The sequence below is a fragment of the Pleurodeles waltl genome, chromosome 6, assembly GCF_031143425.1.
Source record: "Pleurodeles waltl isolate 20211129_DDA chromosome 6, aPleWal1.hap1.20221129, whole genome shotgun sequence".
In the NCBI taxonomy this organism is placed as follows: domain Eukaryota; kingdom Metazoa; phylum Chordata; class Amphibia; order Caudata; family Salamandridae; genus Pleurodeles; species Pleurodeles waltl.
In genome coordinates, this window is record NC_090445.1 from 186,994,217 (window position 1) to 187,011,024 (window position 16,808).

The 16,808-nt window shown below is 41.2% G+C and overlaps 1 protein-coding gene across 1 annotated transcript in view; it reads right to left on the minus strand.

Moving 5' to 3' along the window:
- Positions 1–5,427: 5,427 nt before the first annotated feature.
- The window catches only part of MEOX1 (mesenchyme homeobox 1), a 58,993-nt gene continuing 47,612 nt past the window's right edge, over positions 5,428–16,808 (minus strand). The window contains exons 2-3 of the mRNA XM_069237777.1: positions 12,020–12,192; positions 5,428–7,645 (exon numbers count right to left, since the gene is read on the minus strand). Of these exons, the coding sequence (XP_069093878.1) occupies positions 7,523–7,645; positions 12,020–12,192 (296 nt within the window). The 3' untranslated portion in view covers positions 5,428–7,522. The remainder of the gene's footprint in view (positions 7,646–12,019; positions 12,193–16,808) is intronic.

Below are 16,808 nucleotides of genomic sequence, written 5' to 3' on the forward strand. Positions count from 1 at the left end.
TGCCAGACATCTACATGCCGTAAGAGCATTGTATGCCCTGATAGGTTCTCTCAAGCCAGATGTTATTGGTGTGCTTTTAACATGTTGAATATGTATGTGCACCTGAAAATTCATTTCAATTGTGCAAATCATACCTGTTATTAATGAAATGGATAGTTTAATAGCATCATTGATTTAAATTTAAAAGAAATAAGTAAACACTCACAAGTTCTTCTGTTTAGGAGCACAAGGCTTCCACAAGTGGTACAAAGTACGTGAAAATCAAATGAAAAAATTAAAACCTAAAAAGGGTAAACCATCCAAGTTACTTTCACTGACATTCTGATTACCGCCACGCCTTGAGTAAAGATTTTAGAGGCAGTAGAGGTTACTTGGTTGTACTATTGTAAAATCTATACACTCTGTAAGGAAAGAATGAACCACAACTCACCTTGACATAATGCTTCATAAGGTAGAAGCACATTACCCCATCAGCAAAAATAAATTTCAAAAGCAAAATGGCACTTGTAATCCTCACCGTATCCCACTGACTCCTTGAGAGGTTGTGGGACTGCAGTGTCTGACACAAGTACTGAAACCATTTTGCTCTCTGGTTCTGTCATTACAGCAAGGGGTGCCCCAGGGCTCCTCGCTGAGCCCTTCCCTTTTCAATCTTTATTTGCACCCTTGGCTTATATGATTGAGCATCACAGGTTTGACATCATATTACACGCCGATGATATGCAGCTGATTGTCACTTTGACACCAAAGTCTCCCTTAGCTTCTCTGCGAGCTTGTTTGTCAGAGGTAGCCCAATGGATGGACCTCAGTTGCTTAAAATTAAATACAGGCAAGACCAAGGTCCTTATTTTTGGCAATCAGCTGTCAACCTGTCTCCCGATTGGTGAACATCTACCTTAGGCCGCATTCCTTTAATAAAGCTTAGGGTTAAAAACCTAGGCATTAGGGGGCATATTGAAGAGCCCCTAGCGCTGCCTATACGTCACTTTTCATGACACTCTGGTGGCGCTAAGCATTGCTCCATATTTACATATTTGCATTCTGCAGCACACATAGAAGAAGCAAAATGCCATGGACTATTGTTAACGTGCGGGAAGGGACACCTTCCTGCACGTAAACAATCATTCAAAATGACGCTTTGGTACTTCTATGTGTGCTGTATTTTGCAGCACACATAGAAGTGCCAAATCGCCATTATAGATTGTTAATGTACAGGAAGGGACACCTTCCTCCACCTAAACCATCTATCCCCTCAAGCAGACATCCTTGCACTATGGTGCAAGGATGCCTAAGTTGATGCTAGGCAGCTTAATTCAGCACCAGCGCAGGGGAAAATGCATGGATGTGCCGTATTTTTCTAAATATGGCGCACCTCTATGTTTCTAAAGTGACTCAGTGCTGCTATTTTTTGCGCAGCACTGTGCTACTTTGACAAAAATCTGGGCCAAGGTTTGAGGAAAACCTTACCTTTGGCAGTGAAATCATGGCCTTGGCAGGCAAATGCTTTGGTATTTTAAAATCCCTGAAGAATATAATTTGCCTTTTGCCTGAGTCTGCCCAAAAAACTGTGATTTAGGCACTTGTTATCTCTCAGTTAGATTATTGTAACATCCTTTATTTGGGTGTCTCTCACTGTTGACTCCATCGCGTGCAGAGTTCCGCAGCCCGTCTTCTATTAAATCTTTCCAAGCGGGGCCTTTATGAGCTCAACTCTGAGCAAATTGCACAGACCTCCTAATTAAGTAATGCCTTTTTTTTAGGGTTCTCTCAGCTACCGAGCTTTCAGGAAGAGGTGCCAGCTATTTGCACCTACTCATCAGACCTTATTCTCCTGCGAGGTGTCTCAGGTCCTCTGGGGCGCTGTTAGCATAAATACCCAGAGTTAAGAAGGTCCACACTGGGAGCAGTTCCCTCAGTGTTTTTGGCACCCCAGTTATGGAACTCTCTTCTTCTTTGTCTTAGGCAATCGGAGACAGAGGCTCTGGTCTGGAAAGATTTGAAGACTTGGCTCTTTAGATAGGCTATTAGTTTTTCTAGCCTTCCGTATATCATCCTTGAGAGTTTCTGACTATGCATAGCTTGGACACTTCTTCGAAGCTCTTTAAAATCCATCATTATCATTGTAATACAGTGCACCAGACATCAACCCTTTTGAGAGGATAGTGTGTGCTTTATGATAAAGGATACAAATGTTTTTCTTGTTTTGTAAAATAATTCCACTTATACCTCTGCATAAAAATTATTTTTTTAAAACATAGCCATGTCCCGCCTTTGAAAATACTTTTTTGCCAACTAGGTAGGATGTTAAGGCACAGATGTGAAAGATAGTTAATTACGTACACAAAAAAGTGATGGGTGGAATGCGGGAATTAATCTCAGCCACTGGTAATAACATGGGGCCTTATCTCAGTCCATTGTTATTTCACTAGGTTTGGACCCAGCCACATGCAAATCAGTCTTAATCCTGCTCCAGTGGAGCAGTCCAGCTTAGACTGCCAGGCCAGGTACTCCCTGAACCAGGACACAAACAACCCAGGGCCAGTTTCACACTAATTGGGGCTCTTTAGTTGAGTGTAGCTTGGTTCCAGTGGCACATTGAGCACAGATCCACTTCTACTCATGCTGTTACTTTGATCATGGTGAGTAGTGCCTAGATCACAAGGGGATGGGGGACAGTAGCAGGGAGTGGCACCACCTGGCTTCCTCACCCAGGATACATACATTGCATTTTGTCTATAGTTTATGTGTAGTATTTTATACTAGTGTGCATTAAATTACTTTTCTTCTTGAAAGTAAAACACTGGGTTAAAAAATCAGTTGTTGCATTGCTGTGTGTTTGTTAAGTCCTGAACTCAACACCTCCACACTACCCTCCTGAAAAGTCCGTAACTGATCATCATTACTACCACTGAGAAGAAAGTGCTGGAGGTAATGTACACAGCCTAGTTTGCAGAGCATAGTAGGCCAGATACTGTGCAAAATTCAAAAATTTTACTCGTGTACTTCTGTGAAATTCCTTAAAGATAATGCAAAATCAGCATTTAGTGCTCTATTTTAGAGTGCAATGCACCCTTACGTCTATTTTGGACATAACAACACATTAATTGCTCAAAACAAAATAACACAAAAAAAAAAACAAATACCCCAAACAGCAGATGCTTGCGTTCTGGTCTTTCGCAATGTCTCTGTGCTCCTGTGCAAAGTTGTTGCCACAAATTCTAAAAATGCTTATGCTTATGTTATGTTATGCTAATGTTTATGCTATGTTATGTGATCTGTCCTTTTATTGCACTCTAATTACCCGTGAGGGTATTCAGGCACTCTGTAGCTGTGTCCGGCCAGCCCTATATAGCTTACTAAAAAAAGACAGGTCTTCAGCGTCTTGTGAAAGTCAAGAAGAGATGAAGAGGTTCATTTCAGGCTTTAGGAGCGAGGCATGAGAAGGTGTGACCACCCCTGTTCTGCTTTTGAGTAAGACAGGTGTGTTCTAGTGAGAGACCAGCAGAGCGGAGGTGTCTGGAAGGCTGTTGGAAGTCAATGCAGCTATTCAGGTAGGCTGGGCCTGTGTTGTGGAGTTATTTGTAGGCATGGGTGAGGGGTTTAAAGTTTGCGCTTGGGAGCCAGTAGAGTTCCCTTAGGATGATGTGGGCACGGCGTGGGAAGTTGAGGACTAGCCTGGCTGCTGTGTTATGGATGGTCTGCAGTCTTCTTGTGAGTTGGTTAGTTGGTTATCCCTGTGTAGAGGGTGTTCCCATAGTCCAGTCCGCTGGTGATGAAGGGTTGGGTGAATGTTTTCCTAGTGTTGTCCAGTAGCCACTTCAAGATTTTCTTGAGCACCTCTAAAGTTTTGAAGCAAGCCGAGACCACTGTGTTGACTTGGGTGGTTATGCCCAGCTTGTTGTCTATGATGATTCTGAGGATTCTTGCTTGTGAGCAAGGCCTGGGTGTGGATCCGAGGTCTGCGGGTCACCAGGTGAAGACTTATAGCGAGGCATCTTTCTCAAAGACCAACACTTCGGTCTTGTCCGAGTTTAGTTTGAGGCAGTTAGATTTCATCCAGGTGGCCACTTTGATCATGCAACTGGCCCTCCAGAGGGAAGACTCAAAGCCAGCATGACAACTGGGGCACAGTGGGGCGAGGCTTCCATCCTGCCCCATCCATGGTTCAAAGCCTGTAATAAAGTCGCATGACATAATGGAGTCATTTCCCAAAATTTTATCTAACAGTCATAATGCGAAATTTGTAAAACTGACTGAGATTAAGCCTGAAAAATTGACTATTTGTCAGGGTTTCAGTAGGTTCAGTGGTTATATTAATGTTTTTAGATTGTTATATTGTAAAGTTAGTGTTATATTTGTGGTCAATATGCAGTGATACTTTGGTTAACAAGATAATAGTAGATGTTACAATTTTTCTTTTGCGCTCTTCACTTTGAGTTATTGAGACAAAGTAGTTGCAGTTATTGCTATTGTAACTTGGTGGTGGAGGTCACCAATTAAGTACATGTGCTATGTTGGGTATGTCTGTCTTTTGTGCTCTGTTTGCGTGAGGCATACCTTGTTGGTGATGGAAGCACTAAATTATCTAAGTTGATGGCAGATGCTGTGTTGAATATATATGAGGTGTACTGTCCAATATGTTTGGCAAGCTGTTTATGTAAGGCCTACCTTGATGGCAGGCAGAGGTGTTGGTTGTTATTCACCTGTGCTCTCCACTGTCACTGTAATCCGCTGTTGCTGTTGGGTAGTTTATATGCAGTGCTTAATTTGTAAAACAATAAGTGCTGAGGCCCAGAGTTTTGATCAGAAGTACTTTTTCCAGTGACGCAACCCTCTGCCTCTACTGCTTTTTAGGTTGTTATCTATGTCAGCTCTGCTGTAAATTACATACCAATACCATATCTAATCTAAATGCCTAGGTGGCGTGCTAACCAGGCGAAAAAATACCTTTTCACGGAATATTTTCTGCAGCAGTGTTTAGAAGGTTCAAAATGATGTATATGTTGCATACGAATTAGCAATGTATTGTGGAATGTCATTAAAAAGTTCTATCCACACCAGCGCAGTGCTAAATACGCTCTGCAGGCGCAGCGCACTAGTGGCCCACACACAAATGCAGCATGCCATCACCACGCTATATTTAGTGGCAGGAAATAATAGGACATCACCTCTAGTTTGAAATGATCTACTAAGACCTCAAGCACGATAACAATTGGACTACACCAGTGTCAGATGTCATTGTAACTGGGAAAAATCATTATTCTTTCAATCTAATCGTATTATATGGTCTTCCTTCACGGTCTTGTCGACTCATTTGAATTACCACGTGTATGAGCACACACAGCTGTAACAGTGTCACAGGGCATACTCTTCTACAGCGCTTTGAAACCCCTGATGTTAGAATCATCCACCTTTCCGAAGCAAAAGTTGAAATCGGTGTTTTTATTTTTTTTAATTCGCTATCGTTAACGCCTCATTGGTTTCAGAAAAATAGCGCAAACAAAAAGTTGGCAACAATTATACTACCATTTGTTTTACTTCCTAAAATCTTTTTCAACATAACCACGTGGCATTCATTACAACAAAAATAACAAACTGAATCTATTCCGTTTGGAATGTATTTGGCAGAACATATTTTCCCTGTGTTTTTGTGCATTTCCATACAATAAAATTACAAAGTACTCAGTCTTCATTTTGTAGAATTGTACATATGGAGCTAGAACACGAACAAAATGCACACCGACTGGAACAACATACTTGTCACAGTAAATAGGCATGCAGGATTAGTTGCCTTTAATATTCACACTTACTGCTTAGAGGAGATCTAATTCCTTCTGTCCAAAGTATGAATTTATAAATGCCTATGTCGTATTTTGTTTCTTCGTTTGGACGCTTATACTTGTCGCCTGTATAATTTCACCTTGCTAGTCTGTCATTTTTTGTTTGTGCTTGATTTGCTCTTTTAAATATACTGGTGAAATGCATAAAAGGAAACGCATTGTTTGCTGAATAAGCATTGTCATATTTGCATTTCTATGCATACCATAATTAGATTTGGGCATACAGAGCGAAAATGGGACTCCTATTTCATAATACATTCATGTTATAGCTCTTGTAACCAACAGTAAGATTTATGCATAGAATGCAGAATGAGCCATAACATTTTGCTCGATTTAAATGAATGAAAATATGTCATAATCACTAAGAAACCTGTCCCACTTCATGTTGACCTCAGATATAGTTGGCTGGGGTGTTCTTTCATCTTCAGGATATCTTGGACTTTTTGGTAAATCGACGATGGTTGAAAGACACACTCAATCAAGTGTACACCGTGGACAGTATGGCTTCCAAATGGTGTTGGCAGAGATCCTTAATTTTCAGATTGCTCGATGATCAATGCATGTATGCAACTTTGTTGCTGGTGTCAGTTGTGCTCTTCATGCGATAGAGTCCTTATCGATAGAAGGATACAAGATCTAACCCATCAACTAGTTTGCATTGGAAATACACAGCACCATTTTAGAAAGAAAATCAGCAGCAGAGGTTATTGTGAATTGCTTCTCTACAAAAGAACTCGGGTTCTTTTTAATAGACAAACACTCCCTTGGGAAATAGGGCTTCAATGCCTCTCTATTTAAACGATTGTTTTTATTACAAAACAAAATGGCGGCTTCCCTCTTACAGCGTCTGAAAAGTGCTCTCATGGATTTATATACATTTGCAAATGGCTGGTCCAGTAAAACGTTTTAGAGTAGCATAACAGTAAAAAAAAAACACAGATTACGCACAGCAAAGATTTTTTTTTTTTTAGTCTCAGTAATTTGGTACAGTTTTATCAAGTTTGGCACTTAGAAAGTCAGTAATATTTTTATTATACAAAAGGCAGCTCCAACTCAAAGCATACGTATTACAAGAGAATCAGCTTTTATAATGTATAAAAATAATAACTTAAAAAGGAATGCTTCAACCCTGTCTAGGCAGCAGTACATATTATTGCCCATAACAGGATTTCATGTACCCAAGGGTACACGGTAGTGTCTTCTTTTTTTTCCCTTGAAAAAATGGAAACACACAAATGTCAACCCACTTTGGCATAAACAAATGGATAGCATCTTATCAGCTCCTTTGAATTCTTGGTTTCAGAATTTCATTAATTATGCATAGAACTAGCACCTTGCACCAGACCAGCACATCTTTTATTTCATTTTTTTCATGCGTGCAGCTGTTCATGAATGCAGTTGGTATTTGGCATGAAGATGAACAGAAAATTCATGTTTTATTCTGTGAGTATATTTCTTGTTCATAGGCCCTATGACACTGATATAGAAATTATGAAGTTCTGTCTTCGCAAAATGATTATGCTCATCGTTTCCAGTTCCACAGTTTCGAAGGATGCAGTGTAGAGCAACCACACATATTCAAGGCAATCCTCCAGGAAAACAGACAACATAAAACTTCATGGCACCATCTGTCAGAGTCTAGCTGAAAGTACTTTAGGTTTAACCAAGTATGTTTTTGGGGACTATTCTGAGCTTGGGGAGTTTGCAGAGTCAATATCTTCTCCATCCTGGTCGTTAGGTGATACAGGCTGTCCCCCCTTAACACGTTTCCATTTCATTCTTCTGTTCTGAAACCAGACTTTCACCTGTGAGAAGAAGAACATACCATGAGTTAGCTAGGTTATGATGTATGTATATGTTGACTTCATACCAGGAAACATTTTCAACACCCTTTTACTCAGTTCTGTTGCTTTTGGACCATTAACTTTCTATATATTCGTTCTTAAAGCACCCACATACATATTTGATGTAAGAATTTTTGCTGTCCTACTAGCCGCTCTCTTTGAGTATGGCTTAGAACCAGTGGTGTTATCACCAGCCCCCTACCCTCCCTTTTTAGCAGCTAAAGAGCTGGTTGGCACTGGGCCTCCTGGTCTGGTAAAACGTCCCTCTAAAAGGTTAATTAGCTTCATTTTTCGATTCTGGCAAAGGCTCCTATTATAGCCTTATGGCCCGCCATTGCGGGTTTATACCGTCCATTAAAGTCCCGCTCCAGCATTGAAGGCTCAAGTCGATGGCAAGGGCCGTTAACAAGGGAATGGGACCTCAATGCCAATATACCTAGATATGGATGGGTATAAGGCTATTAGAACATTCCGCCACTAGAGGGAAGAATGTTCTAAGAAATAAAACAAAGGACTCACAGAGCCCAAGGGGAAATACCCTCGGGCTCCGTGAGGCCTTTGTCCACAGCAACAGCTGTGACCAACATTGGAATGCTGGAGTTCCGGACTTCCAGCAGCCATTAGAAGCTCAGAGCATTTTATTGTTTTCAATGGAGCTCCCAACATTCCAATGTTCTAATATAGCCTTATAGCCCTCCGTAGTGGGCTCTACTGGCCATTAAAGACCCACTCCAGCATTAAAGGAAGAAGGCGAGGGTCTTTAACAAGGGAGCAGGCATTTCATTGCCGGTAGAGCCCGCTATAGCAGGCTCTAAGGCTATTAAAACATTCTGCCACTAGAGGGCAGAATGTTCTAATGAATAAAAGTCCTCACGGAGCCCGAGGGGATTAAAATCCCCTCGGGCTCCATGAGGCCTTTGTTCACAGCTGATGCACAGCTGATGCACAGCTGATGCTGTGAACAGAGAACAGTGGAATGTTGACGCTCGGGCTTTTACCAGCCAGTAAAAGCCTGGGGCACTCCATTGTCTGCAGGCTGGAAAGAACAATGAAACAATATATAAAAGGATGGATGGAAATAATGAACATTGGATGGATGAGATGGTGGAAGTATGGATTAGTGGGTAAAAGGATGGGTGGATGGAAGAGTGAAAGGTTGAATGAAGGTAGCAAGGGATTAAAAGGTGAAAGAGCATGCATGAATGGAGGGTGTGATAGGATGGGAGGATGAATATATAGATGGGTGGATGTAAGAGTGAATGGAACAATTCAAGAATGGGTCGGACGTTTTAAGATGGGGGCATTTCATTTTTCTGGCTACTTCCTGGCTTAGAACCCTCAGAAGTAAGGGTGATGTCCCCTGTTGCAGAGTCATGGAAAGCGGCCATGGCAGAACTTCCTGATTCTGTGCCCTGGAATGACAGCTTAGCTAGTTAAGAAGCCCAGATCCCGAAGGTGGTGCAGTCACAGTATGTGGGACGATCCAAACCCCTTTCTCAAACCACCTTCCCTTGAATTCGGTCAGCAAACTTTACATCACCTTCTTGGCGGTCGGAAGTCTGGCTCTTGGACGGAGCATTACACTGGTACATTATTGCAATAGGAAACAGTTTGGGATTCATGAATTTACTTATTTTGGAAGAAGAACATCTTTGTGCGAAATAAGGCTCCCTGTAAGCTTTAAGGTGCCAAAATACATACATGCAAGAGAAGTACAAGCTGGCTCAGAAAGGAGTGTTTCCTAAGCAGGACACAAAAGGATACGAAAGGATACAAAACATTGATAAATTGTTGCTTTTTATTGTGAATTACCATGCTGTTTATGTTTCTACCATCTATAGACTTAGCTTCATAATGTATTTTTGCTAATAACATTTTATAAAACGTTTTCAGAGGCCCGCTTTTTTTCTCCCTCAATAAGTTTTACTGTTTTCTCCGTTTAGCTTCACGTTGATTTATTATGACGCAAAAGAAGCATTTCTGCAAAAAATGATGTCCACAACAGCAATTACAGACGACAAAAGCACTGGCGAGTTCATTGAATATATACAGACAGGTATGATTGGTGGTGGATGTTTAACACATAGGACCATATAAATATCTCGTATACACCTGTCATGGAGAAGGAGATGATGGTGTGTGCATGAGAGTTTAGGAGTCTTATAACGAACGCTTAGGTAACCTAGACAGTTTTGTGTTTTCACAGGTAATATCTGAATTTAGTATTCTGGGAAACATATCTCAGATTTATTTATTCTTTCAGCAACACTTGCATTACTCCACTTACACAAACACATTTTATTATTCTGGCTGCATTTATAAAGTATGTGTCTACCATCTGTACGGTTCCGCATTGCTTATTGGTACTTTGTAAATGGATGTTAGGAATTGGCAAGTCAAACAGGGTGCTTAGAATGCAGGCAAAACAGTATTTAAAACCAGTATTTTAAGTTCAATGAGAGAAAGAAGCAGGAATAGTACGCAGGCAGTGACAATGGGCTTGTGGGTCTGCCTTTGTTGAGTGAGAGTAGTAGGGACAAGTGCTCATAGCCTTTTTGATCAAGTGCTTTTGGATGTTAAAAGATGCTGCTTGGCCTTTTCTCTTGTATATAAGTTGCATCAGAAAAACACTACCCCTGCTAGGAAACTCGTATGAACTCCAGCAGAACATTACAACACTGCTACCGGGTGCCTGTGCAGTCTGGGTTTCGCAGGATATGATCATCAGTGTTTTGTGCAGGTCCGAGACCGAAACAAATACTTTGAAGAAACACAAGTTGTGATATTCTGAACCTAACAGCAGATGGCAGGAGAGTGCAGTGCACGTGATCTACTACAACACATGCTGCAACTCTCTGCCACAAACCTAATTTTCTAAGTAGGATTAAGCACCTGTATCAACAGCTAGTTACTTTAAGTAATGATCTATTTCAGTGTTATAGCTTTATAATCTTTGCTTAAGTGTTGAAAGACTGTATACTTGTTTGATTTACTTTGTAGAAGTTTGATGTTTGACATGTTTTAGTGCAAATAAGCGCTTAATTCGTTATTAGATCATTCACAACAAAGTTTTTCTTTTTATTTTGCATACACTGTGCAAATGTTTGCATATAGATTATTGCACAAACCTGCATAAAAATGCAGCGGAAGAGTGACATTTAAAGACCTTTCGTTTAAAAGTTAGTGGTTATGCAGATTGTTGGAGCAAACAGATCAGTGTACTTACCAAGTCTAGTCAGATTTATTCCTTAAATTAATTATCTACTAAAATTTGACTTTGTGGACAGGCCAGGTGTCACAAGTGCTGCAGAGATATTCAAAAGTAAGGTATTTTTAAGGTTTTGAAGTCTGTTCTTGATTTCACCGACTAGTCTATTTAGTCACACCCACAGACTATGCCCGCAACCTTGGCATCATCCTGGACAGCAAACTCACCATGAAGTGCCAGATCAACACAGACACCTCCGCTTGTTTCCACACCCTCTGCATGCTCCAAAAGGTCTTCAGACGGCTCCCACTTGACATCCACAAAACAATCACTCATGCCCTAGTCACCAGCCGATTCGACCACAGCAATGCGCTCTACGCAGGAATGACCACTCAACTCCTGAAGAGACTCCAAGCGATACAGAATTCAGCTGCAAGACCCATCCTCAACCGCCCAAACGGACTCCCATCACCCCTTCCTCAGGAACATCCACTGACTACATGCCCAGAAAAGATACTAATTCAAGATGCTGACACATGCCTATAAGGCGCTCCATGACCAAGGACCAGCATTTATCAACCTCAGCCTGAGCAACCACCAACACTCCCGACACCTGCGCTCTGCCTCCCTCACCCTCGCTAAGACTCCCTGCATCTGTCAAAGCCACAGTTGAGGACAGTCCTCCTACCCTGCCAAGACGTAGAACGACTTTCCCCTCCACCTCTCTACAGCATCCTCTCTCACAGAATTCAGAAAAGGGCTCAAGACCTGGCTATTTGTCTGATCGAGGCAGGATCCGGACACGTGGATACCCTCACAGGTGAGTAGCTGTCCACTACAAATCCTAATTGATTGATTGATTAATTGATTGATTGTAGTTGCTGCAGAGCTAGGGTGACTTTTTGTTTTACCTTAGGCAATAATGAGTGTTTAGGTTGTATTATGGACTATCTAGAGATCATCAGCTGGAATTTTGGAAGGTGCGAGAGGCCAAAATTTTTTACAGGTGTTTATTTTGTAGGCCCTGTTAGGCACACTGGATATATTACTTTAAGCAGCTTATGTTTTTTCTGGAAAAGAGTGTAGCATATGAACATTTAAATAATCTCATTAACCGGTTTTAATACCTGTCGTTCAGTTAGGTCAAGATTCACAGCTATTTCATATCGCCGAAGCCGGGTCAAGTAGTTATGGTGAGCAAATTCTGCTTCTAATTCTCGCAACTGCTCCTTGGTGAAAGCGGTCCTCTCCTTCCGTGCCTTGCTATTTCCATCTGCCTTGGTAGTAGCATCCTGATTGTCTAGAAGGAAATACAATACATCACAATGATAATCTGGTCTATGTGGGTATTATGCTGACATTAACACTTTTAGATGTAATTTTTCTTTTCATTGTTATTAAAGAATGCTCAAGAAGGAAAGCAAATCCATAAAAATCTATCATTATATCTTTCTCACAGTGTGCAAGAGGTCATGCTCATCTCACTGCATAACCTTAGGCACTCATTACTATTCATAGAGGAAGTTAACAAGTTTTAGAAAAATCTGCATGAATTTTTTATACTTTTGTTTACACGTTTTCAGTGAAGTTCCAGTCCATCTTTATAACCGCTGAACCGAGAATATGTCCAGTACTCAGTATTCATAACAAAACATCACAAATCTGTTTAAGGCTGTTATAAGGCTCCAGTCTAAGATGGTAACTAACCTAGAACCATATGGTGATTTTCCAGACTCCTGTATGCCTGTAGCATAACATTATGACTGCAGGATATGAATGGAAGATTGAGATATTGAGGGAATCAGCCCATTGCACGAGAAATAGAGGAGGACTAATTCCCAAATAGTTGCTGTATACACAGAATTTCTTTTGACAATCTTCCACTTCTGTTTTCCTGGCCGCAAGAAATATTAGGGTAGAATTGTGCATACACTAGGCTCCCGTCTTTGAAACTCACTCTTCATACACCTTTGTATAGATAAAAAATTCATGATGATGAGTTCAGGTGTGGACAAAAGACTTTGCCCATTCTGTTTCAAGTTGCTGTCACACCATGTTCAGCCTGAACACCACTCAAACACATGTACCACATATGGTGTGCTTCCCTGGTGCATCAAAGCACACACCTGACATGGCAGCTCCAATCTCTTCAATATATAAAAAAACTCCCTCGTCAGTCCCTCCCTCTTTGAGAGTGAGAGTTCCAGGATTGTCAGGAGACGCAATGGTTACCAATACAATAAAATAAACACGATGAAAATTAAATCAAATATCATAAGAATTTGTAAGTTTTAAGTGTTTGTGGATTGATTTTCTGACTTCAAAATGAAAGCAAGCCAAGTGAAGATAAAGGTTTCTTTTCAGATATTTTTATATAGGATGAATGTATTATCTTGTCTGTAATTTTAGTTCAAACATAAAAGGCAGTGTAAGATCTTAAGAGGAAATTATCAAACTTCCCTATGAAATGTTGGGTTCTGAATCTCATCAAAAGCAAAATATAATTGTGAATCCAATCGGAAAATAAGCATAGCCTAAACTGCAAAGACTCTTCTACCAGTGTGTATTTAAAAATATATATTGTACTGCTGGGAATGACCGTTGTCTTGCTGGTTGACTGAAATAAAGGAAGAATTTCTACATCAGCTTTTTTGGGATTCTAGCAGCTGAGGGTACGTGGCTTTTGCCACACCAGTCTTTTCTTCACTTATCAATTCATGGCTATCTGTTACTGAGGTGGTCATTCTGAGTTTGGCGAGCAGCAGAGGTCGCCTGCCAAACCCAACCCGCCACCTGACCAGGACACCGCCGGTCCTATTACAAGTTCACTGCAGGGCCGGTGGGCGGAAACAGTGTTTCCGCCCGTCGGCCATGCGGTGAAGAGGGCATCAACATTGACGCTGGCTCGGAATCAAGCTGGCGCCTATGTGGCAGTGCACCGGGTGCAGCAGCACCCGTAGCGCATTTTACTGCCCGTAATTCGTGCAGTGACATGTGCGACGGGCTGTGCTTGGGGTCCCCTGCACTGCCCATGCCAAGTGCATGGGCAGTGCAGAGGCCCCCAGGGGGCCCTGGGCACCCCCATTCTGCCAGCTTTTTCACGGCGGTGTAAACCACCATGGAAAGGCTGGCAGAATGGGACTCGTAATCTGGAGCAGATTACAACAGCCTGGCAGTGTTGGCGGTTTGACTGTGGTGGCTCAGCCGCAGTCAGAATGTTACAAATCTGACAGCCACCCAGAGTCTGGCGGTGTCAAGACCGCCAGACTTGGAATGACCCCCTGAGTGTCTGAATATTACTATACCAGATCATATGACTTGCTTGAGTGCTGGACAAATATATTGCATACTGAACAATTGCACAGTACATATCAATTTTGAACTGACCAAATGGTGGGGTAGGGGAACTATACAACACCAACACAAATCATCCATAGTAAAGTGGGGTTCAAAGTGGCACAACAGCAAAAATAGTACTGCTCCGCACTAATGATTTACAATTATATTGGAACAAAAAAATGAAATTCTTAAAACAAGAATTATGAAATGCAATAAATTAAGGAAATTATTTTTGATATAGGACCATGATTGTTCCAATAATTACATTTAGAATACCTATTATTTTTGTGTGAATTTCTCACTTAAGATTTCAGAATTGTCTGAGATCTAATCCCAGTAGGGATTTATGCATTTAATATTGAAAAAAAGAAATATACGTATCTGAAAAAGATACAGAAACATTGAAGGTGAGTGGGAGGGAGAACTGGATATTACAAACCTGGGTTATTTAACTGTTTCCTGAGCGCCACCGCGCGAGACAGCGGTCCAGACGTTACCGCCATGATGTCATCACGAAAACCCTATCCTCAGAGCTCGGTGACATAGGTCTGTGGAATGTTTTGTCTCATCTCGAAGGTTCACAGTTTTTTCCTCGCGAACATTGTTTTCAGAAGTAACAACTTTCCACTGCGGTTTCAGCCTTCGACAAACGAAAAGTCTCTCACTTTGGCGGGCTAATGAGGCTGCGTCTGGTTACCTCATTGCGGGCCATTAATATGGCGCTTCTGACATCTCTGAAGCGCGACACAATGGGGGAGAGCAGTAGTGAATACAATGAAAACATGCACCTGGGGCTTCCAGAATACGAAGAAACTCGATTATGGTTGAGGACTACACTGTGTCTTGGAAGTGCTTGGGTGTCCTTCAGGGTTAAACTGGTGGCTACGTTCCAATCTATCGAGCATCCAAATATGATTACTAAAAGCCAGCTGCTCTGTAGGGTGGACAAAACTGCGATATGTTTACTCACGTAATGCACTCAGTTTTTGTGAAAATGATAAATGTTACGTGAAAATCATTTTGCCGGTCTACATGGTAACTGTTCAGAGGAGCATACCTTGCAAACAAAAATGATATGAAATACTACAGGTAGACTGGTTCAAGCAGAAAATGCCTTACAGTTGTGGAACACATCACTTTCACAGTTCTTCTGCGACATTTTCTGTTTGAAAAGTCTGCAATTTAAAATTCAGTGATAACAATAATCTAGAAGAGAAAGAAAACGTACGCAAAGTAAGCAAAAAACAATGTTGAATTATACAAAACGTTGCTATTCTATAAAACATATGTTATAGTCTATGAGAGATATTTGTGTAATTCAATTACTGCATGTTAAATTCAACCCTACCAACTAAAATGGATGGTGCTCCCCTGTGTGCTCACCTTTTTATTCCTGGAATGAGGTTGCCTTAAAAATTTAGAAATTTGCTAATTTAGGCAGATATATGTTTATAATTACGATTTCCACCCAAAATTCATCTGACAAAATAGCAGTAAGTTTAATGCTTTTCCTCTGATAACCGCGCTGGCTTCACATCCCAGCTGGGCAGAGTAAGCCTGCAATCTTTCTGAGGTTGATATGTTGAGGGATTTTAAATTGGGTAACAGTTGTGGCTTACATCTCTACAGCACCTTAAAATTGTAGAGCAGACACTTGTGCACTGGTGAAAAAGTGCTAAGAACTCAATGAAAGGAACTATTATGAGATGAACTACCGAAGTAAACATTTGAAGAATTCTGGGCTTTGGGTCTCTAGTGGAGAAGCCATCCCCATCCATCATCAGGAACATGGAGGACAGTTTTTTTTATATACAGTGGTAGTGAAAAAGTGAGCATTAATGGGGCACATTACAATGTTGAACTTGTTAGGAGATCCAGCCTACAAGTGGTTGCTGGCCACGTGAGGTCCCAAATAATTTGAGAGGTGAGAGATCAGAGGTCGATCCCTGCCAATAGTGGTGACATACAGACTCACTGGCCATCTGGATCGTGTTTCCCAATTAACAGATATTAGGTTTAGAGAGCTCAAAAGACACTGGGGTACTATCTAAAAGAAATCGACCTTCGAAGAAGTTCCAGCCTTTATGACCAAGGTCCCCCAATGATATCTTAGTTTGGATAATGATTAAGGTTTTAATGTTGAACTAAGTTTGCTTTTAAAGTCTAGGCTAAACGCCATGAATAATGCAAGGCGAGCAGCTCTACCCTTCACTGGTGTTTGGCACAGCTTAAAGATTCACCCTTGGAGTCATCTGCATGAACGTAACCATAAGAACAAAAGAAACAATTTGGTTGCAACCTTGCATGTCATCCTTCCAAAGGCAAAGCAAGCGTGCATCAGTTGTGTGGGTATTCTAAACTTTGAACATTCAAAGAGGCCATCCAGTGAATTATGTAATAATAGATCTCAAAATCCAAGCTAACATCATCAATCAAACATTCTAGAATGCCAATGTTGTTTGTTAATGATGCAGGACAGCTTAAAGAGAACAGCTTTCTTCTTTGGGTGGCCCCTTTAAGATATGGCAGTCTGAATACACCACCTTCTACTGCTAAATTGTTCCAAGGTGGATGTGA